The 25,182-nt window shown below is 35.8% G+C and overlaps 2 protein-coding genes across 3 annotated transcripts; both read right to left on the bottom strand.

The window, feature by feature from the left end:
- Positions 1-7,644: 7,644 nt before the first annotated feature.
- LOC109797351 (splicing factor Cactin) lies at positions 7,645-13,620 on the bottom strand. The gene is made up of 13 exons (XM_020357363.3): positions 13,345-13,620; positions 13,172-13,263; positions 12,919-13,018; positions 11,892-11,963; positions 11,254-11,316; positions 11,033-11,173; positions 10,803-10,898; positions 10,274-10,558; positions 10,027-10,168; positions 9,779-9,924; positions 9,519-9,695; positions 8,632-8,898; positions 7,645-8,552 (listed from the first exon to the last, which is right to left on the bottom strand). Exons 1-13 carry the CDS (start codon positions 13,534-13,536, stop codon positions 8,433-8,435), a joined length of 1,893 nt encoding a protein of 630 aa, XP_020212952.2. The 5' UTR covers positions 13,537-13,620; the 3' UTR covers positions 7,645-8,432.
- A 6,157-nt stretch (positions 13,621-19,777) lies between these two features.
- On the bottom strand, positions 19,778-24,514 carry PAB7 (poly(A) binding protein 7). Of its 2 annotated transcripts, XM_020358231.3 has the most exons (9): positions 24,118-24,506; positions 23,826-23,944; positions 23,544-23,737; positions 23,004-23,370; positions 22,730-22,919; positions 21,475-21,764; positions 21,109-21,261; positions 20,417-20,611; positions 19,778-20,222 (listed from the first exon to the last, which is right to left on the bottom strand). In XM_020358231.3, exons 1-9 carry the CDS (start codon positions 24,311-24,313, stop codon positions 20,025-20,027), a joined length of 1,902 nt encoding a protein of 633 aa, XP_020213820.2. In that variant the 5' UTR covers positions 24,314-24,506; the 3' UTR covers positions 19,778-20,024. The 2 variants fall into 2 exon arrangements, with proteins under 2 accessions (XP_020213820.2, XP_082933763.1); XM_083077637.1 differs by lacking the exons at positions 19,778-20,222; positions 20,417-20,611 and adding an exon at positions 20,632-20,854 and having other exon boundaries at positions 24,118-24,514.
- Positions 24,515-25,182: the final 668 nt, after the last annotated feature.

Genomic DNA, 25,182 nt, shown 5'->3' with positions numbered 1-25,182 from the left:
TGAAGCCACTTAAGTTCACAACAAGTAGTAGCCATAGAACGGTATTCTGCTTCAGCGGATGAACGAGAGATAGTATGTTGTTTCTTGATTTTCCAAGATATAGGAGAGTGACCCAAGAACACAAACCACCCCGTAGTTGAACGCCGAGTTAATGGACATCCGACCCAGTCGGAATCACACCATCCATGTAGTTGGAAATCAGATGTGCTTTTGAGGAGAATTCCTTACCCAGGACTTCCTTTGTGGTGTGTTTGGATGAGGAATTTATATAGGGTAATTCATTTATTTGAAGAATTTCAAATTCTTTGAGATGAAATGCTTTGTTTGGATGAGGAATTTACGAAGAATTTGAAATCCAAGCATTTGTGAAATTCCTTAAAATAGTAGAATTTTAAATTTTCCCAAAAATGGGAGAATTTGAAATTCTTCATATTTGTTTTTCTTATTTCACCTATATATTTTATCTTATCTCTTCATTCTTTTAATTATTGGATATTCAAAAATATTTTTAAAATTGTTAAACATTATCTAATATTAATTTTTAAAATTATTAAATATTGTCTAATATTAATTTTTAAAATTATTAAATATTTAAAAATGGATTAATATTTATTTTTATAAAATTTAATTTAAAAATCTTAACATATAAATATATTTTTAAAATCAATTTTTATTATGATGGAATAAAATTATCATATTCAACCTAACAATTTAAAATTTAAAAAATTTGAATTGACTCATCCAAACAAAATATTTCAAGAATGATAGAAATTGAAATCAAAGTAATTCAAATACCAAGAATTTAAAATTCCTTGAATTTGTAAAAGTCTTCATCCAAACACACTATTGAGGTATCTCACAGTTCGAATGGCTGCATTCAATGTTCTTCACACGGTTGTTGCATGAATTGCGACAAGGTATGGACACAGTAGGACAATTCCAGTCTGGTAAAGCACAAGTATATGAGGCGCCCAACAAGGCGTCGATACCTGTCAGGTTGATCAATGTAGCGTCCAGTGGCTAGTCCAAGTTCATGATTATGCTCAAGAGGTGTAGCCACGGGCTGTGCACCAAGTAGGTCTGCTTCTTGAATAATGTCTAATGTGACACCCTTACTACCCCAACACATATATTGTAATAAATCTTTTCACTTTCGGTAAAAGGGTTCACGTGAGAAACTTCAAAAATCATTCTTTAATAACCACAACAGAACATTTAGATAATGAAACACAAGAGTTTACAATTTTTTTTAAAAAAATAACATTCATTACAATTCCAATTTTGGGCATTTTTCTTATTCCGGAACGGCCCGTTTCACTTTTGAAATGGCCCATTCCGGGCAATCAATTGGGCCTCTGGCCCAGCAATTTTGGGTTGTTACATCTAATGCATATTTACGCTGACACAAAAATATTCCACTTGAATTCCTTGCAACTTCTACTCCCAAAAAATATTTTAAATGTCCCAAGTCTTTCATGTGAAAGCACTTGTTAAGATATTCTTTAAAGCGTTGAATTGCAGTGGAATCGTTCCCACATATGATCAAATTGTCTACATATACTAGAACCATCATTTGCACTCCATGGACAAGGAGAGTAAAGAGTGAGTGGTCACAACCCGATTGACGGAATCCAAAGTTTATCAAAGTATATGATAATTTGGCAAACCAACAACAAGGGGCTTGCTTCAAACCGTATAAAGACTTTTTCAATTTACAAACATAGTTCGGTTGAGAAGCATGAAAGCCTGGAGGAAGCTTCATGTAGACATCTTCATGTAGATCACCATGAAGGAAAGCATTGTGGACGTCCATTTGATGCAATTCCTACTTCTTTGTCGCTGCAACAGCAAGAACAAGGCGAACCGTAACCATTTTGACAACAGGGGCAAATGTCTCAGTATAGTCAACCCCTTCTTTTTGATGATTCCCGAGAATAACCAACCTCGCCTTGTATCGCTCTATCGTGCCATCTGAATTATGCTTGATCTTATATACCCATTTACAACCAAGAGGTTTCTTCCCATCCGGTAGAGTTTCTAGAGACCATGTTCCATTGGTTTCTAGTGCATGACGTTCTTGTTGCATTGCAAGCCTCCATTTGGCATCTTGCACTGCTTCAGCATAATGAGTGGGTTCTCGGGCTAGAGTAATAGCAGCAACAAACCTGAAATGCTTTTCAGAGAAATTTTCACAACTTATATAGTGAGATATAGGATAGGGAGTACTTGAAGAATACTGTGAAGTGGATTGACTTGGAGATGGACTTAACTTCTTTATGGTCTGAGTTACATACTCACGTAGCTTCACGGAAGGCAATTTGGTACGATGACCTCTTCCTAGTTCCTCCAAACTACTTTGACGAACAAGCTCCAGTGAGTCAACATTAGGAGTTGGATTATTTCCTTTTTCTATGAGCTCATCACTTCTTTCACTGTCTAAGGCAACAGTTCCCCCCCTTACTTCAGAACCTGCAACTACCTCAATGAGTGTATTTTCTCCCATCCTTGTGTCATTATCCAAATCATTATCATCATCATTATCCAATGCATCGTTCATTAACGATGAATCCAAAGATAAATCATATTTGACCCCAGCTGTATGTGTGAAAGGAAACTCTGTTTCAAAGAACTCAACATCACGAGACACAAAATAACATTGACTATCTAAATCAAATATTTTCCAACCCTTCTTCCTGTAAGGATAACCCACAAAGATACACTTTCAACTTCGACTAGCAAACTTATCACCATGTCTATCCAAGTTGTGTGCGTAGCATAAACAACCAAAAACTTTTAAATGATCATACATGGGGGCTTGACCATACAACATCTCATATGGTGTTTTTCTAGACAACACTGGAGTGGGGGTATGATTAGTCAAGTATCCAGATGTTGAAGAAGGCCTCGACTACGAGACTGATCCCGAGGAGGCCACAAGATCGCTCGCAATGCGCCGAAGGCGCGAGGCCAGCAACGACGAAGACGCTGACGGAGGAGACGCCGCTGCAGATCGTCGTCTTACTCATTCCGACGATTCCGACGACGAGGGTGGCCAGAGAGTTAAATCACGTTCCCAGAGAGTTTCGAAGGATAAAAAGCCTTCGAAAAGGTAGAGCCTTGCAGCTGCTGGTACATAATGGACGTCTGGATTAAGGACAAGCACCAGGATGAGGACAAGGCCATTGGAGTACTAGAAAGGAGAAAGACCGGTTTATGGTCGCGTACACGAAAGTTTGGCATACATTTTGTCCGTTTTAATTTTCCTTTATTGTAGAATAATGTCAAATCATATCAAGGATATGAGGGAGATAATTTAGCCTGAAGTTTAAGATTTGTAGCTGTCATATACTTGTATATAATTACCTATTGATCAATAGAATGGACACACGATTCTTTTTTATAACTTTGTTATGGTATCAGAGCGTACAAAGTCTCGGTGAGAACGTGTGACAAAACTCTTCTCATGGATAAAGCTGAGATCGAGAAGAAGATCGAATTGGTGAAAAAGATACCTTCACCATATGACTTGCATGCAAACGATAATTCAGGAAATTTGATTGGAAGAAGAAATGGAGGTTTTCGAGCAAATGCAATGCAAGTGAATGGAGAAACCAACGGGACTAATGTAAATGCATTGAGTGGACTGAGTTCTGAACAATGGCAAACTCTAAAGGATTTGTTGAACAATCACAAAGTAACCACAAGTGACAAAATGACAGGTAAACATAGTGAGTGGATCATAGACACAGGTGCCTCTAGCCACATGACAGGAAACTTGAGTTTATTATGTGGGCTGAGACGTAGTTGGGTGTCCAGTGAGACTTCCAGATGGAAAACAACTAATGGCAAACAAAGAAGGGACAGTGACACTTGATGGAGGATTGAAAGTGGAAAATGTGCTTTATGTGCCAACATTGAATTGCAACCTGTTGTCTATTTCTCAATTAACAAATGAAACAAATTGTGTTGTCTATATCACTGACAACTTATGTGTTATGCAGGATTGCACTTTGAAGATGTTGATTGGAGTGGGTGAACAACGAGATGGACTTTACTTCTTTAAAGGAATCCGAAGTGAGAAAGCACACAAAGCTAATGGAACTTGCGAACTTAATCTGTGGCATCAACGCATGGGGCACCCTTCTTTCAAGATCACTAAAGTAGCTTCCAACATGAGATGTGATAGCGATATTTTGAAGAACAAATCATGTGATGTATGTTTACGGGCTAAGCAAACTAGAGGTGTCTTTCCATTAAGTATAGATAATGTTGGTGGTAGTTTTGAATTAATAGACTGTGATTTTTGGGGGCCCTATAGAACTCCCTCTTCTTGTGGTGCTTCATATTTTTTGACAATAATGGATGATTTTTCTCGTGCTATTTGGATTTATTTGATTTCTGATAAAAGGGAAGTGTCACGTACATTGTTGAATTTCTTTGCATTAATAGAAAGACAATTTGGTAAACAGATTAAAGTGTTATGTAGCGATAATGGTACTGAATTTACATGTTTGAGAAACTACTTTCATGAACACGGGATAGTATTTCAAACATCTTGTCCAGGAACCCCACAACAAAACGGAAGAGTAGAAAGAAAGCATAGACACATTCTTAATGTTGTTCGTGCTCTGATACCATAACAAAGTTATAGAAAAGAATCGTGTGTTCATTCTATTGATCAATAGGTAATTATATACAAGTATATGACAGCTACAAATCTTAAACTTCAGGCTAAATTATCTCCCTCATATCATTGATATGATTTGACATTATTCTGCAACAAAGGAGAATTAAAACAGACAAAATGTATGTCAAATTAATTATTCCAATTGATGAAATAATCTCAAGAATTATGCATGAGAGCATAATCCGTATAACATATGCCATATTACCATATTACAGACCATAGCTAAACTACACAGCCAATTCCCATTTCCCACTCCATCACAATTTGCCGTTTGACCTCTCTCAATCCTAGGATTTGACCATGGTACAACTGGATGAGTTTGTGCATGGCTAAAGTGAAGATAAGGTTTGAGAATGACTTACTTTTGTGTCGCGTGTTGGAGTGACAAGTGTCAGCAAAAAAAAGTCTTATATTACGCAAGAAAGAGTAAGTCGAACAACATATAAAAAAGTTCACTTGCATGGTTCATACTTAGCCTGTTAATTTGAGTGGCCTGTTGATGAAGAGATGAGGTGTACTTTAGCCCCCTCGTTTGTCCTAGCATGGCAGTTAACGGTGGAGATTCATGGAAGAAGTTTGAGCGTAGAGCTTGGTTAATTGCAAAACTAGTTTAAGATGTGTTAGAGATATGGAGTATTTCCGGATTAGATTGGATCGATGTTAAGAGAAAAATTATTCGATCCAATCTCTATGATTTTGTTTCTTGATCATTCAATTCGTTTGGTTAAAAATCAAATATAATGTAAATATATTTTGATTTGAATTTGACTGATTTTTTAGTTTTTAAACAAAGTTATAATATTTTTATGGAATAAAATAAGTTATTAATATCAATAATAATAATTAGGGTATCTCCGATGGAAACAACTCATTTGAGTTACTTCATGCATTGAAAAATGAAAAAAGTGGTCCCTAATGTGTCATGTCAGCATTAAGCAACTCAAACACAAATTTACTTCAATGATAAGAAACTTTAAGAAATTCAACTTTTAAAATTTTTTTCTAATCATTTATGAACCAAATTTAAAATTTTTATTAAAAAGGATAATTGCACTATAATGAAAAAAATAAATTACGAGAAAAATACACAATAAGTAGATATATTAAAAATAAAATAAAGTAAAAGTAAATACATAAATATTATACGAAATTAATTTTCATCATTATTATTTCCGAAATGTTCCCAAATATGTTCAATAAGATCTGTTTGAAATCTGGTAAAGAACGGTTGCTTGAGGAAGCAACTGTCTCTCTTCTTCGGGCAACTCATGTTACCACGTTAGAGTTCTCCAATGATAAGAAACCGATGCTTGAGTTACTTCATGGGTCAAGCAACTTCCATTAGAGTTGCTCTTATAATAAGTCTTAATATATAACTCAAATAATCTATGCATATTGAATATCATAATAATCACAAAATCACTAAGAAAAAAAAAGTGACCACCCACATCTTCAATTTTTAAGTACTTCAATAGTCATATGTTCGGTTAGGGGTGAGCAACGGGTGGGTTTGGTCGGGTTCGGGTGAAAAATGTCCAACCCGTTGTAAACCGACTTTGAAAAAATGTGACCCATATCCGACCGACTGAGCTTTCGATTTGAGGCGGTTCGGGTTGAAACGGGTTCGGTTTTAAGCGGGTGGGTATAATCGGGTTTGAATTTTTTTATAGACCAATTTATCTTAACGAAGATGAAGCTTAAAACGATAAAAAATATTTTTAAAATAGTGTATAAAAATAGAATGAAGGTGACAATAGATGGTGTAAATAGATTCGTAGTTGAAACATTTACAAACTAAAGAAGCAAAAATAAAAGATAACAAAATTCATAGTTGTTACATGGAAAAGAAATATAAAGTTAGATTACAAAACCATAAGAAATCACAGTCACACAAAATGTACTCAAAATGGAGATAAGACGATAGAAAAGAAAGACAAAGAAAGAAGCAAAAAGATAACTCTAAAAATGGACTAGTGTGTTGAGAAGTTGAATGAGGAAGGAGAAGACAAAATAAATATCTAAGTTATGAGAAAAAGGAAAAAAATAAGTTACAAATTGATGGCTATATTATACTTGAAATAAAGACTTTTAAATTTGGACCATTGTTGTTTAGTTATACAAAAATAATAAAAATTTAAACTTATCTCATTTTCGGTTGGATTCGATTTTTAGCGGGTTTAAAAGTTCAAAACCGAACCCGCCCAATATAACCCGTATAAAATCAAAATTTTAACCCGATTTACCCATAAGACCCGCCCGAACCCACCCAAAAACTATATTTTTTTTCGGGTTTTTCGGGTTCGGTTCGGGTGTCGGTTTAATGCTCACCCCTACGTTCGGTTTATTGCACTATAGAATAGCATTTCAAAATAGAAAAATTTTGGATTTGCTAATCAAATGATTTTATTTCCTAGAGCCAAGATGGAAATTAGCATTAATATTTGTTGCACAATATTGGATACCAAACAGTAATTTAAGTTGATAAATGATAAATGTGAAACTAGACAGTCATTTTAACTAGTTAAAAAATAGACAAAAAAAGTAAACATCATTTTAAGTATAAGTGATAATTTAATTTAAATAATAGGTTAATAGCAGCACATATTTAATTATAAAAGTGTTTTGTTTGATGTGGATTTCATCGATTTTTTTTATTGGAACTGAGAAATGTTACAATTCAATTAAAAAGTCAATTTTCTTTTGGATATTTCAATTCAGTTTTTCGATTTTCGACTTTTTTGTTCAGTTGTTACTATTTATGTTAGACGAGATTAGTTATGAACAAAGAACAGAGAGCAAAAATCGGTCTTGGTGGTGTTCGTACGTTGAGTTGTGCTTAGAGGATCGGTTATAGGCGTGAATTTAGAGTTATTTGATGTTAACGTGGACTTTTCATAAATGTGACTTTTATCACCGCAGAAGATCTACCTTGTCTACTAAATTTGCAAACTTTCCAATACTTAAAAAATTTCGAATGAAAATCAAATTTCAAAAGTCACATAGACCATAATTCCAGTGCAATAATTTCCGGCTCCGACACTGAAGATGATCAAGACTTGGCCACAACAAGCCTTTACTCACAGCCACAGGCACGACACGGTGATACATTGGGCTAACTAGATAAATACATGGGGAATAATAATATGCTTCCACGATGGTCGATGAGCCATGACTCTGAATTTTCCCACCCCTTGTTCGTGTACATATCAAACAAACCCATAAAAAAACACGACTCTGATCAAGAATGAACGCCCAACCCAGATGATGGATCTTGAAAAAATCAACTGTTCGAATTTCTATTCGCTCAGGAACGACAAGAAAAGACATGTAATTAGTCTCTCAAGAAAGCCTAGATAATCTGGACAGGATTCAGAGTTGAGAGTTGGGTGAACTACACAAGAAAAGACATGTAATTAGTCTCTCACCATCTGGAAAGACCCTTTAATCTCGATATTCTTATGCACAGGAGTACTGCACTGAATCCATTTAAACATAATTACTAGATCAGAACAACATAACTACACTATCTCCATAAATAGCACAAAAGATTTAGATCAAACTTTAAACGGTAGGAGTATCAATCTAATAGTACCTTAGAACTTCTTAGTCTCAATCTATCTTTTGTAAAATTCCTGGCCATCTATCTCTGGTGAACCATGGCATAAAATGTATGCTTAAAAATGGCAGCCACAGCCTTCCAAGTAGGGGGAAGTTCATAGAAAGCGAACCATTGCCTCTTGTGAAATTATCTGCGGTAGCGATGGCGTTTGAAATTGAAGTACACATGCAGAATTCCACGTTCAAATGTGCACTTAAAGCCTTTTTTATGAGAATATTCCCATTCTTTGTTTACAATGCGGAAAGCCTGTCATGGAAAACACAAGGAAATAAGTAGATTGATTGAAAATTAAAAATCCTTCACAACATCAAGATAATAGACTTACTATGTCTTCGTATGGTGGCCCTGCATGGAATCTTATAATGCAAGTCTCCCCGTTGCTGCCATCCTTCTCAATGGTGTAACTTGGGGCTTTTGTTTTGTCTACAAGATCAGGATAGAAAATATTAAATTTGTACCCTTGCACAATCTTTGGAGGTGGGTTGTCATGATCATAGTGAGTCTGATTATATTTGTTCCACTCATATCCAGTATGAACCCGGTTGAAATACTTTGGCTTCCTAGGCCTGTATTTGTCATGCCACCAATAAACCTGCTCCAAAATTTATCAACCAGTCAGGAAATTTAAAAGACAAGGAGAAGAAAAATAACAAGCTTTCTATTTCCCATTAAAATGCTAAAATATACCCGTGGAAGTGTATTTACTACATGATAGTACAAAATTCAAGCGGTGTTTAACCCAATTTTTTTCTAGCTTTTCTTTTCCTTAAAAACTGGGACAATTGCACTTGGTGATAAGCTCTTAAAAAATTAGGGAGCTTATTTTTATTTTACAAGAGAAAAGAAAGGGAAGGGGGAGTAGCTTATGCCAAACTTCTACTTTATTTTGAAAACTCTTATTTTAAAGTAGCTTTTTAAGCCATAAAAGAGCTGGGTCAAACATAGCCTTAGTAGAAACACCCTTCACTGCCAACTTTTCTGTGGAGAGAAGTAACCAGAGGATTATTTAAGACTGTTCCATGATAATAATCCACAACTTACGATATTACTTCCGAAAAATCCATACCAGACTGTTGTATTCTTATCGAACTACATATTTTTCTATCCATCAAAAACTCAAAACTCTTTAAAGATCATAGAAAGTGACAAGCTGATGTCATATGCCATTCCACAAATAGTGAAGCAGCTATATATTAGACCAAGGCACTATACCTGAGAATCCAAATTCACTTCAGCACCAGATCCAAACACAGCATCTCCATCTTCCATATCCCCCATAGCTTTTAAGGCTTTCATCTCAAAATTATCTTCAGAAGGAGCTGGCTTTGATGCCATTGCTTCCTGAACTCGTCTTTGCTGCTCTTCTAATACAGCCTTGCGATTCCGCTCCTACAAATGTACAAACAGGGTCGTGTGACAATCTGTAAATTAAGTATGAGATCACCATTAAAAACCATGATTAAAAAGGTTACCAGCATAGCTTTGTCCTCTTCAGGGTCAACAGCTTCCTCATTTTCATCACCATGCAACAGTTGGGGTGAAAATGATCCAGCCTCATCTTCAGCTTCTTGATCCTCTCTAACAGGGTCTGGTGAGAATGATTCATCGGCAGATCGGACTAGCAAGATAAAGAAATAAAACAAATTTCAACATTGAACTTGAGATGAATGGAGCCAATAAAAATTGTTTCATGAACAAGAAAATGACAATGACAACATACCTTTAATATCATCTTCAGTACCTTCCTCCTCCTCAGGTATCATATCATGAGCATTCTCTAATTTATCTTCATCCTCCAATGGTTGCTCAAGACATTGCAAATGCTTACGTAGCAATTTAGCATGAATTTCCTTTAAACAAGCCTGTATTTGAAGCAATTTAATAATACACTAATACAGTCAAACAAACCATTATTTAAAGGAATGTACAGAAGTTTGAAAATAATGTGACGAAGAATAGTAGAATACCTTGGCCTTATAAATGTGGAGATGTTTTAAAATGGCCTCCCAGTATTCAACCACCTTTGCTGTACCAGTACGCATTTCTGATTCAATGTGAACCTGTAAAGCCTCCAACTCTGCATGTGTCTTCCCCAGCAGAAGCTTCTTCACATCTGGTTCAACACTGGAATGCAGACCCCTTTCTTCTGCAAGCAGCTCAGCAGGAGGTTCTTCTCCACGCACCCTAGCTCGATCAAGTGCATCCTTTTTTCGGGCTTCAGCTAGCTCCCAGTCACACACCAGAAGGAGTGCCTGCGTGAAGATATTAAACAATGAGTCTTCAACTTTAAACAAGATACCAACCAGGCAACCACAATAGCCATACAAGTTATAACTAAAATAAATGGTCATGAAAGTCAACTAGTTCACTTGGGCTCCATTTTGTTGATATTATCTTGAATTTGTTGCGCAATTAATTAGATAAGATAGAACTTATTAAGTAACCTGTGTAGAACTATAAAGCAAAAAGTAAACAATGGAAACAGGGTGGTGATACCTCCCAATATACTACATGTGTTGGCGTTGCCCTGTCAAGGTCCAGATGCATTTTGATGTCATCACGTAGCTCATTCATTTCATTAACAGTCAAACCCTGCACCATTTATCAAATCATTATGTAACTTGTCCAATAATATTAACATTTAAAATGTGGATATCCTTAATTATACTATATAAACAGTGAGGAATACGAGGAATAAAATGAAAAGGAAAACACTAAGTATTAACCTTGAAGACCATGTATGGTTCATTTATTTCTATATCCAAATCATCAGAACCATTGAGATGCTTGGTTAAGACATCAATTGGTCTGGCACGCCCTTCACGCAATCTGATTTCTGACCTAACTTTGCTTTGATCAAAATGAAACTGCAGATTAAATTGTCTAAGTCATCAAACTGACAATATAATATAAAATAACAAATGAATAGGAACTCAAGGCTCATTACCTCCTCTTCTTTTTTTTCCCAGTCCTGAAACTCAGCTCGAGCACGTTCTCTGGCAAGCAATGCCTAGGAAAAAGAATGTGTTAATTCCCAACAAGATAACATAGTTTATGCCACCAACAATCTAATTCTAAAACCTATGTCAAGCCTCAGCTTGACTCAAATATCTCCACATTCGGGCCAAAGTGAAGATGAATTCCAGGACCCTTCTTAAAGGAAAGACCTGATATGTAGCCTTGTGTCCCCCAAGCCCCACCCCCCAAAAAGACAAAAGACAAGGAAGGGACATAATTGGTATATCATAATAGAATAGAACCACAAAAAAAAGGGACACGGGCAAGATAAAAAAAAATAATATTCCAGCAGATTAAAATGATCTGTTGAAATATAGTGAATAGATGGAATCATGGAAAGGAGATAATAGAGAATATTAACTAATATGACTGAATAATTGAGATACCAGAGGCTGATCTAAAACTCCTATTTATATTAATGTGGTCAGGACGTCAGGTATAAAATGAAGTACTGTAGAAGTAGTAAAAGCCTTTACTAATAATAGTGAACACTGAACACAACATGACAAATGTTCTCACAAGTCATAACAACTATTCACTAATAACAAATTATGAGAAAGGACTTACCATTTCTTCCTCATGTCGTGCTTTCTCAAGTGCCCTTTCCTCTCTTCGTTTCTTCACTTTTTCTATTTCTGCCTGCATTATAATTCAGATTATTATAATGGTAAGCAGTAAGAAATTTAGTTGTTAGGCCATCAGTGACAAATCAAAGGACCAACATATTTGTGAAAACAAAGAACTAAGATGCAAAGCCTTACCTCAAACTCAAGTATATAAACCATATGAATTACTGAACTAGTTTAATCCATTGATTCGATTCCCAGTTATAGTTTAATCACAGTTGCAATCATAGTTTCATCACATTCCTTGATCTTGTAGGATATTAAAGAAAAATATGGCTGATGTAGCCATAATGGTGGTCACAAAGTCTACAGATACTTTGGTATTGCAGATGAAACTGCGGTTGCAAACCATTTTTTAAAACCTTACTTTAATATAATCCAAGGAAACCAGATTCACAATCATCCCTAATGGACGAAAGTAAATTGGAAGGGGATAAAGTGTATAAGAATCAGGCAAAACGTCCTGGACTTATGGTTTAGGAACTACCTTGGTACTACTTACCATTGTGCTATTATCTCTTTAACTCTTCTAAATTCTCAAAAGTTGTATAGGAAATGTAGCTGAGGTTGGAGAAACAAATAATGACCAGTTGTACAATTAGCTGCTGATGCTTAAACAACATCTATCGCCTATCATGATATACTTAAAATAAAATTGGTAAAATCAGTTTAAGGTCTCTCAATTTTTGGTCAAAATTGATTCTAGTCCCTGTACTTTAAAAACAAAGATTTTGGTTTTCATATTTTATATAATAATTGGTGAATTTCATCCCCCACCCTAGTGCCCTATGTTCCATAAAAAGGGATGAAATTCACAACGTATTTTATTTATAATTGGTAAATTTTGTTTCTCACCCTAATATCCTGAGCTCCATAAAGAGGGACGCAATTTACCTTTACCTATAAAAATTGATAACCTAGATTGCATTTTACCCAAATAGATAAAAGTCACGGAAGGAAGTGCATACCATCCTCTCCCTCTGTCTATTCTTCTCTGCTTTAACTGAAAACGTATCAATAGACACGCCTTGAGAAACATCACGCTCAATCTTCTTGCGCCAAACAAACCTACAAATAACATTTTTGTAGGTTTATAATCTATATACATCGGGCATATGAGCGACCACTACTTATCTGCAAGATTTATAATATTATGACACTAAAATAAGTTCAATCTAATCGCAGGATACGAAAAACAACGAGAATTAGGTAGGAACTCACTTCTCGTTGAGATTAGAGTCACCAAAGGGATTGGAATCGTTTGAATAACCAGATACCGTACTAGTTTTCAACTTTTTAGCGACTTTCATTGCCTGAAACAATGGAAAATGATTTAAGAAGTGAAATCAAGCGATGAAAGAGATGAGATGGGGAGAGGGAAACGAGTTTGATACCTTCGATTGGGCCTTTTTGGCCATGTACTGCGTAATTTCCTCATCTGTGATAGTCCTCGAGGACTTCTTCTTTTTATCGCCGTCGGAGTCCCGCCGAGAGCGGCGGGTACTGCTTCCGTGGCGCCTGTCGGAATCGGAATCGGAATCGGAGTCGGAGTCATGTGATTTTCTTCGTCTTCGGTCTCTTCCCATTCTCTGCAGAGAAAAATTGAAAAGAGGGAAACTCTGTTCGGCCTTCGTATTGGAAGTGGCTAGCTCAGTCGGCGTTGTTAATTGAAATGTATCACCCTATTACATATTAATATTGGTTGATTTTTATAATAATTGTTTTAAGATTCATGATTAAATTTTTTTGGGTACCTAGATTCATGATTAAATTGTTGATTAATTATGATAAAAAAAAATAGTTGATTTGTTAATAATCTATTTATATATAATAGGTGAAATTATACTTTGTCTTTTATTTTAATTTTAGATTTATTTTATTTTTTGTATATCTTACATTTAAATTAATTTAATATTTTTAAAATAATGATTATTTTTTAATTTTTAGATATAATTTTGAATTTTTTTATTAATTCAAAACTTGAAACTCACATATTAGATTTACTTATATGAAAAATATTGAATGCAACTCAAGTTTAAAACAAGAAATATTATAAATATGATAAGAATCATATAAAAATAACCTCAAAAAGTAATAAAAAAGAATTATAAAATATAATTTCATAATATTTTATAGTTACACATGAAATGTGTTTTCACATTATTTTTATTTTGTTTTCACAATATTTTTGTTTATAACCCTTTTAAATTTAAATACTAATTAAATTTCATAGTTTTCATATAAATTTTGTCTTAAATTAATTGAAAATTATTTCAAAATTGTGTCATAAAATTAAAATGATCTATAACATTATAATTTGTGATAGTATTGTATTACTCTTAGTTATATATGTTGCTAAGTTAAGATGTCTGTGTTGAGAAACTCGTGGATTTGAGGATCTCTCTAAAGTTTTAGTGGTGTTGAAAGGGAGTTCTTGGTAGACACCCAGTTTAACCTTAAAGGGGAGAGTATATAAGGTTTCTGTTTTGAGTAAAGCTTCATAAACTCTTTCCCTCAACTTTCTAGAGAGATAATTATAGAAAGAAGTTCTATGATCCGTGAGTTTTTTCTTCTCTCAATCTTCTTCTCTTCTTCTTCCCAATTCTCTTCTAAGTGGTGGTGTTGTGATTTAGGTGGCGGGAACCTCGATTCAAATAGTTGATTATGTGCGAAACTTTGGTTCTCCTTTCTTCTTCCATAGATTTGTGCTACCCGAGGTAAAGGAATCTAAACTCTTACTTTTATGGAATTGTTGAGCTATTGAGGGTGGTGTTGGTTGTAACTTCCAAGAATTCATTTCAAATTCGTGGCTGAATGTAGATCAAATTAGAGAGTGTTAGGTATTAAGAGTTGAGGTTTTTTGAGTTTTGAGAAGAATGTGATGATTTGAGTTGATATTTGGTTGCATGCTGATTTTAAGTGCATTTATGAGTTTGTTGTGATGTATATAATAGTTGTTCTTGGTTGCACATGTGAGATGTTTGCTGATTTTCAGGTTTTGGCTCGAAAATTAAGTTCTATAGATGCAAAATTCTAATATCGTGCCGGGTGCACCTTTAAGGCGTTGAGCGTTGTTCTAAGTTTGAGGCTCTTTGTCTCGATCACGTTAGGCGTAGGATTGGTGACGTTGGGCGTGATAAGAGAGACTTGTCTCGAGTTATAATAGTGTTGAGCATGGTTGAATGACGTCAAGCATGGATGTCTTGAGAGCTCTCTAACTTGGTGACGTCAAGCCTAATGTTATGTGGTGCCCAGCATGGCCAAGCTGGAGGTCTTTGTCTGGTTTTCCCTTAGCGTCGTGGTGGTGATGTTGGGCGAGACTTAGGCAGAGACTCTTTGCCTAAGATGAGGTTGGGCGTGGTGTTTTACCATGCTAGGTGTGAGGTCCCAAGGGCCTTTGCCTTAGCCATGTCAAATGTGGGATATGTAATGTTGAGCATAGACGAGGTAAAGAACTCCTTGCTTGGATGACGTCAGGCACAAGGTGAGTAACGCCAAGCGTGAGTTGTTGAAGTAAAATATGATGATTTGATTGATAAAGTGTTGATTTCTTGCTTGTTTGAGTTGTTATATGATGAGTTAGTTGTAAGTTGTATGTTGAATGTTGACCATGTTGTGTGTTGACCTAGTTATGTGTTGATTGTGTAGTTATGCTAAAAATATGAAGTGTTGTTGAGATGCATGTTGATTATAGTATTGTAAATGAGTTGTGATGATGAAAAAATGAGTTAAAAAGTTGTGTGTTGATTATGTTGTTATGTTGAAAATATAATGAGTTGTTGTGTTGTTGAGTTGTATTGACCACTTAGAACTAGAGGAAACATTTTCAAAAGTTGCACATCTCATTGTGTGCAAAATCCTTCTTGGAAAGTTGACCCTTGAAGTGGGTGTTGAGTTGTTTCTCCTCTAAGACTTTGTTGGTACCGTGTGTAGGTAAGGTTGAGGTACACATGTATGAAGCGACTACAATATAAGGGCCAAGTTGAACTATACTGATTACAAGTGACTAATCGAGTAAAGTACGAAGTCAAAAACTTAGTTCTTAACTGAGTATCAAAAGGTTGTAGTATTTGGAGGGTAGTTGATGGGTTAATCCCAAATGAGTCTTAATTAAGCTAGCTAATGTCATGGTAGACTCATACCCAGTTGTTCTATACTTACATTAGTATTATACTTCCTTGTTTAAGTAGTGACATCCGAGAAATTGAGTTGTTATGTTATGATTTTTATCCAATTTGCTGTTGTTCTAGCAATCCCACAAAGATTACCCTATGCTGCTGATTCGGTAAGGTCAAACCATTTAAATTGTTCATCTTTTGTTGTAAAAGATCCCCTAGTTAAAATGTGTGACGAAGCATATGAGTTGCTATGTTAAGCATATGATGTGCCGAATTGGTTGTGTTGCCCATATGCTATGTTGATTTAGAGTTGCATTGTGCTAATTTGTGTTGTATAACATGTTGCTTTGTTGCTACGTTATTCAAGATGAAATGATGATGTGATGTTTATGTGATGCATATATGTTGTTTATTTTTACTCTAACTTACCTTTGTGTGTTTCCATATGGTGTAGACTATAATTGATGGAAATTTAATCCCTAAAGATCGGAAGAGGTAAGACCAAGAAAAGTGAAGGTTGATTCATAGGAGAGCTCACACTTGAAAACCATTGGGCCTTTAACTAGGTTCGTGGTTAGAAGGCTAGAGGAGACTTCTATAGAGGTGGTGCTTCTTAGACCTATGCTCAAAATGAACATTGAGTATGATTCCTCTTTTTAGTCTCATAGTCTCTATTGTATATACATTGTATAGTTTGAGTTCTTGTACCTTGTATATAGTAGATACTTCTATAAGTGTATTTTGTCTTTGTATTTGTAAGGCACCTTTTCCTTTTCTTATAGGTCATCCCTTTAGGATTTTAGGGTATGTTGTTTAAAGACTTTTACTCCATTTGACCTTGTATTAAGGGTAATTGATTTTCATATATTTAATAATAGAACTGGGGTGACAAATTGTAAAGTGTGTAGGTGAAGCTAGCAATTGGGCATGTAGTGGGCCTAAGCTAATTTTTACATATTGTGCTTGTTTTGCTCCATTTAATCCAAGAATTTGATTTAGCTAGGTCTCACCCTCATTAGGTGAACCTAACTAAACCAATTCCAACATTTTTGGATTGGATTAAGTGAAGGAAAACAAGATGGGCCACCTAGCTCTTCTAACTTCTCCCACACACTTGGTTAGCTTGTGCTACAAGCTTCTAGCTTGGCTTGCTCCACAAGTTTTGAAGCTTAGCTTGTTCCACAAGCTTCCAAGTTACTAGACCGGTTAGCTTGAGTGTAAGAAAGCTAACCATGGTTCTCCTTGAACCATAGTTAGCCTAGGTTGCACCACAAGCCACTTCCCCATTATATAAGTTTTTTCCTTCACTTTGTAAACACTTTTGATGTTATTATAGAGAGATTTTCGAAATTTGTTCAGAATTTTTTCTCTTCCAAAAGTCTCAACCTCTTTGATTTCAATCCATTTCTCTTATCCTCTTCATACAAGAGTGTGGTGAGATTTGAAATGGCTAATCTTCCTTTAAGGAGTGGCGCCACTTGAGAGTGTTCCTCACAATTAAAGGTGAATTCTGAAGCTTAATCTACCATTGGAGGCTTTGGAGAAGCTTAAAGGGAACCAAGGAACCAAAGGTCTAGGGAGAGGCTTGAAGAGGAATCAACTCCAATCCGATTCCAAGTCAAGTTTCCATCAATAATGATTATACATGATATAGGAGTAAGGAGGGGATAAGGCTAGAGAGTTGCTATGGAGGTCATCCAGTGTCATAAGAAATGGAGGACATTTTGTTGACTACCCTGTGGCAGTAGTTTTGTACAGACACAAGAGATATTTGACCGATAACTTAAGATGTATAGGTTACATTACTAGATTATTGTATTTATATTGCACCTAAATAATTAGACATATATTTTTTGTTACTAATAGTTGTATTGTACAGTGTAGGGACCAAATTGGGTTGTTACATGATTATTATTTCAAAAGTATTAAATTAATTCAAATTTAGAAGTAAATAATCATAATGAACATTTTAAGAGATAAAAAATTAAAATAAATCAAAAAATAAGATAATTGAGAAAAATAAAATTTAACCTATACAATATAAAAAAAATTGTCACATAAACAAATGTCATATAGCAGCACCTATTTATTCTTTTTTGTCTAAATATTCAATAATTTTTTATTTTATTTTCAAATTCAAAAAATATAAAAATTAGCTATTGAATTCAAATTTGAACTATAATAAATATATATAATAAAAAAAAAAAAACTAAACCAAACTAAAATTGGATTCAACTAAATCTATTATTTGTTATCTATTATTCAACTAAATTGTATTCAACTTTGTCACCAGGTCATCCTAACGTGTGATGTATTAGCTCATCATGGGTTATCCATCTCAGTTTATTGCCCAAGGTATAGTGGAGCTATTGAAACTATGGAACATTGTCTTTTCTCTTGCCCTAAGAGCTTGGCGGTTTGGCAGTGTTTGGGCTTGGGCTATGTGAGGGACGATTCTCTTAGGGTTCACTGGACAGCTTGGCTGGAATAATAAGGGCATCAAGAAGGTGCATTATTATTGATTATCCTTGGGCAGATTTTGTGTAGTTGGAATCTTCTGGTGTTTGAACAGCATCGCATGAAGGTTCAAACTATTTGCCAACAAATTTATTCACTTTGTATTTGGTCACGTGCTGCATTTGAGGTCTCTATGATTGTTAGTTCGCTAGTTCCTTGGGTTGTGGCATGATCAAGACCTTCTGTGGGTTTTGTTGCTTTAAATGTTGATGGAAGTGTGGTTGGTGAGCCCATGAGGGCAGAATTTGGTGGTTTGTGTAGGGATGATGCGGGTTCATTTCTATTTGGTTTCATGAGACGCTTGCGTAGTTTGTCGCGGGATGGTGTGGCATGGGTATTACATGTGGAGGTGTTGGCATTGTTGCACAAGTTACGTTTGTGTTGGGAGAAAGGTTTTCGAAAGATCTGTTGTTGTTCGGATTCGCTTACTTTGATTAATATTCTAAATCAGGGTCATTCCATTACTCATTGTTACACAAATGAGTTAATAGAAATCCAGTCTTCTAAATAGAAGTTGGAATTGTTCTCTGTCACATATTCTTTGGGAGGGTAACGTGTACAAATGCTTTGACCAAAAAAGACACGTCATCTCAAGAGGATTTTACGATTTTAGTAGTTGAGTTGTTCACCTGTTTTGCGGATTTACTTGATTTCTTGAGTTTCTTTATATTCTTTTTTTTTTCCCTTTCTTTTTCACATCCTATGTACCAAAAAAAAAAAAAAATTAATTTTAAAAAATGATTCTTTTATAAAAGAAATCGTAACAAATAGACCTATTGATTGGTAAGTATTGCGATATTTTAAATCAGCTCCCTAAACTAACTTTAGGAATTCAGTTAGCTCCCTGTATTTCTGATGTCTACAAATATTCACAACTACATATATAACTAGCAAATCTTAAACTGATGGCTTAAACTTCTTGCTACTGAAGGATAGTAACAAGGTTCTAAACTTCTAATCCACAACTAAGACAAGACTTAAACTCTTTGCTACAGATGAATAACAAGGTTATAATCCAACACCAATAAGGTTTAAGTGGTAGATTGTACGTCTGCAAAACATGAAGGCTTTTATTATCAAAACTACAAAAGTAAACTGATGTGTTTGCATATTATATTCGATTCAAAATTGTTTACATCCCTGTAAGTTTGTAAAGCAAATCAATACGAAATGAAAAAATATTGAACCACGATTCATCGAAGTTAATCCATGTAATCAAAATCCAAAACAAATTTGTCCCTGATTCTTATCGTCACTACCAATTTTTGTCAACCCTAATGCAAGAAAACAAAAAGTTTTGTTCATAAGGAAATATACTGTAGAAGAAACACTGTAAGGTAATCATTGATGTCAAAACTCATGTCTCAAATTTCTTTGTTCTTGGAGGCTTCAATCTCTTCATGATCTATGCTCAAACAAGAATCATCAGGTTAAAGTCTTCAGTTAACTGCAACCTCAGCTGAAAGGTAATTTGAATGAAGTACATCCTGGCCAGAAACCTTGCTCTTCGAGTTCTTAAGCACTTGGACAGCTTCTTCCACCTTTGCAGAAAGAGACTCCGGCGATTCCAGGAGAAGCAGCAATTCTCCATTGTCCATCTCCAAGAGCATCCCCGTTATTTTTGCTGCTAGGCTAGGCTGCTCAAGATAGCATAGTAAATATACTTTAAGAATTTAAAAAATTTAACCTTCAATAACAAAAACAAAAGAGAAACCCTCGAGGAAGCGAGAGAGAGAGAGAGAGAGAGAGAGAGAGAGAGAGAGAGAGAGAGAGAGAGAGAGAGAGAGAGAGAGAGAGAGAGAGAGAGGAGAGAGATAGTAGATTGTTATGCCTTTAGTTTGTGAACAAGCATGTAAAGATGCTCCCCGAGTATCTCTTTCTGCTGCTCAGGAGCAGCACCAGCTAGCAAGCTATGCAGCATTTCTGGGGACCCTCCGCCAGCGTTCGAACCACCAGATGAGGATCCGGATCCTTTTTCCATGTCGCGCTGGCGTCCACTAGGCATATATTTTGCCTGACCAGTTCTCTTCAAAGGATAGAAAGTTAAGAAATCAGAGCATTCAACATCGGAATAGAAAGGGGTCTAAAACATAAATTTTGAAATGAATACAACTATATAGTTTTATATTGAAAGGGGTCCATGATTTCAAGTTCAGTTTCTGGGATATGTTTAGTGCATTTTAAAAGTGCTGTTGGATTAAACAAGTGGCACTAGCACCGCCAAGAGAGCAGATATTTGTGTAGAGAAAGTTCACAAAAGCATTTATTACTGCAAATAGAAAGGAGTAATATATTAGGAATCATGTTCGATAGAAAAATGACACTTGCACAAAACTGTACGACAAATTTTATAGAAGAGAGAGAAAATAGAGAGAAGTTTTTAAATGTAATACATGATAGAGTGGACAGAGATAGACACAGAAAAAATGTTGTATAAATTATATGAATTGTTGTGTGTATTATCACTCTAATCTATAAATGAGGGGGACAAAATAAACAATCAAACAAACAAAAAAGGCAAACCTGCTGAATGCTTGTCTCTCTTGGAGAGATCACTGACTGAGAAATCTGCTGGGCTTGTTGTAAATAAGTAGCAGAGTGAGTATTTCCCTGTGTTACTGAATGCCCATTCAACCTTCCCCTGTTTTGCCCATGCTGCCTAGTATTGTTAGAAACCTGTGAAAGAGACATATACAAGTGACTCATTACAACTCTCGTTGAAACATGACTAGTTGTTCACTTGTTCCAAATAAAATAAATGTGGCTATTTAGTTTCTTCATGGTAAAAATTCTTCAGGAGTCCCATTCCCAAAAATTCATAGTAAAACAATCATGAAAAAGTGAATTAAATAAAGCTTTTATTGGGTTCCTATCAAAGTTGTTACTCACTGCAGGAACTGGTGATTGTTGAAATGATCTAGCAGGGGGTGCAAAGCCATTAGCCCCCCATCCGGGCCTCAATGCCAGATGTTGATACATCAGCCCACCACGAGGAGGCACATGTGAAATAACACCAGTAGTTGCATAGTAGTAAGGAGGATATCCACCAGGGATAATGGCAGTTGAGGGTCCAGCTAGTCCTGCCATCTGCTGTGCGTACTGCAGCTGCAATTGTGCTTTCCTATCTTCTTTCCTCTGAGCAAGAGCAACATATAGTGGTTTACCATGAAACATGAACCCTGTGGTACATACATAACAACAACTTAATTAAGGTATTGCAGACAAATGGTGCTGAATGCAACGTTATTTACATAAAATTTCACAAATTTTTCACAACAAAATGCTGTAAAAAGGCAGAGATGCAAAATTTTAATATCAGAACTTCAGTTCCAATTTCCAAACCAATATACAAAATGAGATATATGACTAATATATTTTCAGATTTATGGATATCCTTTACTTGGTGTTATCATGTAGGATTGATTGTGTCGTATATCATACAAATTTGTCACTAAAAAAAGCTGTAAAAAGACAGATGCAAAATTTGAAGATCAGAACTTTAGTGCCAAACCAATATACAAAAAGTGATATATGACAACTATATTCTCAGATTTATGGATACCTTTTACTTGTGTTAACATGTAGGATTGATTTGTCGTATATCATACAACCCTCGTGCACGTTACTGCTAAGCAATCACATAAGCCAAATGGCTATAGTAACATTCTCTTCAATTTTTTAGAAGAATAAAAAACCAACCCGAGAACACTTTTGAGTATGTACGAAAAAAAGAACCCTCAACAACAACCACCAGCCTCACGAAAAACAAAAACACCAACACACAGTACACATCTACACAGGAAAAAAAAAAATCACAAATCCCTGGCAGGAACTACCAAACTAGTGATTCTAGTAGTCTTTCATAAACAATGATCAAAACCTCATGGAATAAGGTGAAGAAGAGAAAAGAACTATCAAAGTATATTCTTGTCAATATTCAACTTACAATTTTTTAACATCAAAATGTAAGAAAAAAGTGGCATATACATAGGCACATAAAGAGTATATCATAGTAATCTTACATTCTTTTATTGAAACAAAAGTAAGCATTTGCATTCCTATTTCATATGACTGCTAGAATACTTATCTAAATAGCAAAAAGCGTGAATGGACCCAAGTCTTATCATTGACTAAGCTCACTTACCATGAAAAGTATTCACAGCTTTATTGGCCTCCTCAGGAGTGGAGAAGCAGACAAAACCAAACCCTTTACTTATCCCTTTTTCATCTCGCATAACTTTTGCAGATGTTATAGTGCCACATGGACTAAAATGATGTCGCAGTTCTTCATCATTTACATTGTCATCAATGTTCTTCACATAAACGTTTGATCCCTGAAGTTAAATGATGATACCCTAAGACAACTGAAATGAAAAATGACTAGTTAAATGTAGGAGAATGGCATAGAAATCAATTACCTTGTATTTCAAAATTTGTTCCTTCCGTTTCTCCTCAAATTGGTGGTGCAAGATCTGCTCACGCTCAGCCTTCTTTTGTGCTCTGGCTACATACAGAACCTTAGCACCTAATTGTGATCCATTCATTGTTTCCATTGCCTTTTTAGCATCATCCGGGTTATCATAGTTCACAAAGCCAAAACCCTTGGGCATCCCACAGTTGTCCTTTGCAATAGCCAAGCTAATAATTTTCCCAAAAGTGGAAAACTTTTCCTGCAGTATCGCTTCTGTAATATCTGGGTCCAAATTCTTCATGTACAAATTTGTATATCTAGCATCAGGGCCAGGCAAAACCCGATCACTTTTTTTGACAAACTTCCCAACATATCTGGACAAGAATCATAACAATCAGAATAAAATTAATATCAGGAAGCAATAGCTGCACCAATATTGATTACCAAAAATTAACTGTAGACACAAAAATCATAGACTCCAAACTCCAAAGCATAAACATATATATGGACAACGAAAAGCACTATCATTATGCAGAATTTCACTTACAACTGCTTATCACCAACAGCAGAGCCATTCAGCTTATCGATAGCAACACTTGAGGATTCCTCTGTTTCGAATTGAACAAATCCGTATCCTTTGCTCTTTCCATCATCAGACATGACAACTTTGCTGGACAAAATATTCCCATACTTTTTGAACATATCTTGCAGTCCGGCATTGTCAACCGAGTCAGGTAAGTTCTGCCAAAAAAAAAAAAAAAAAACTCTTAACAAAGAACCAAACAATGCCTTAACAATTACAAAAATCAAAGCTCTCTCCAGTAGATACCTTAACAAACAAGTTCCCTATAGTGTTTTTCCTGGCGTCAGGATCACGTCGCGACCACATCACGCGTATCGCTTTTCCATTCAGCATGGAATTATTCTTCACCTCAATCGCGCGAATCGCTACAACAAAAAACACACTCAGATCTCTCACAACAAGAAACTAATCAAGAAACGAGCACGATCACGATCACGATCAGTTTGAATGTACATATTAAAAAAACCTAAGGAAAGAAAAAAAAAAAAAGAACGGCAAGAAAGGGTTATAAGCGCGAAATGCGAAATGCGAAACGCACCGTCTTGAGGAGAGACGAAGTTGACGTAGCCGTAGCAGAGGGATTTGCCGGTGGAGGAGTCCTTGCAGACGCGGACGGAGGCGAGGGTCTTGAAGTCTGAGAAGGCGTCGACGAGCTGGCCTTCGGAGACGTCGGGGTGGAGGTCGCCGACGTAGAGGGAGGCCGGAGCGGCGGCGACCGAGGGAGGAACCGCCATGGTTGGAGATTGCGATGCGCGGTGTAGGGAGAGAAAGAGAGGGCGCGAGCGCAGGGGATTGTGGCTAATGGCTATGTGAGTGAGAGAAGGGAGAAAGAAAGAAAGTGTGTGATACGATTTGATATTAGCGTTTGGCCAAGGACAGAGAGAGGGTGGTGTGTGTGTGAGTGAGTGAGTGTAGGAGGATTCCGCATGCATGGCCGTTCGATACTATAAACCTCCCCACGCGCCCAAAACCACGCGCTCCTTCACTTTCCTTTTTTTTTTTTTTTATTTTAATTATTATTATATTCGCGCCTCAACCTCATCAACAAATCGTAAATGCCTCTGCCTGCTTCGCACTTGTCTTCCATTTTAGATCACTTTCCTTCCACTATTACTTTTTCAAACTCTATTATTTTTATTATTATTAATCTATTTAATTAATGTGATTGGTTATGAGTTTTTCTTATCTTATTAGGAAAAAGAGTATAGAAGCTTGGTTGTGAATCTTGCACTGTTTTGGTAATGATAATTAATGCTGTCCGTTTAAGGAACTTTGGTTATTATGTATGATGAGTGTAATAATATGGGATATATGGTTTAGGAATAATAATTAATTGGAAAAGAAGTAAGATGAGCGCGTGGGGCAGAAGAAAAGGGATAGCAATTTAGAGTTTAGAGTGAGAGAAAGAGACGGGCGTACGAGCGTTGAGGAATGAGGAGGAGGACTGTTTCAAACATGCACGCAACGCTTGCCATCGCAAACGCAAAACACACTGCATTTAATTAAACATGTAAGAAACTCAAATGTGCTAATTAATGTTTTTTTAACTTTTAATAAATAATTTTCATTATTAATTCTACGGTGGAGGTTTGAAGCTGAGGCG

Source organism: Cajanus cajan, chromosome 6 (assembly GCF_000230855.2).
Source record: "Cajanus cajan strain Asha chromosome 6, NIPB_CcT2T_4, whole genome shotgun sequence".
NCBI classification, from domain to species: Eukaryota; Viridiplantae; Streptophyta; class Magnoliopsida; order Fabales; family Fabaceae; genus Cajanus; species Cajanus cajan.
The sequence above is the reverse complement of the archived record's forward strand: the minus strand, read 5'-3'. Positions and strand labels throughout refer to the sequence as shown.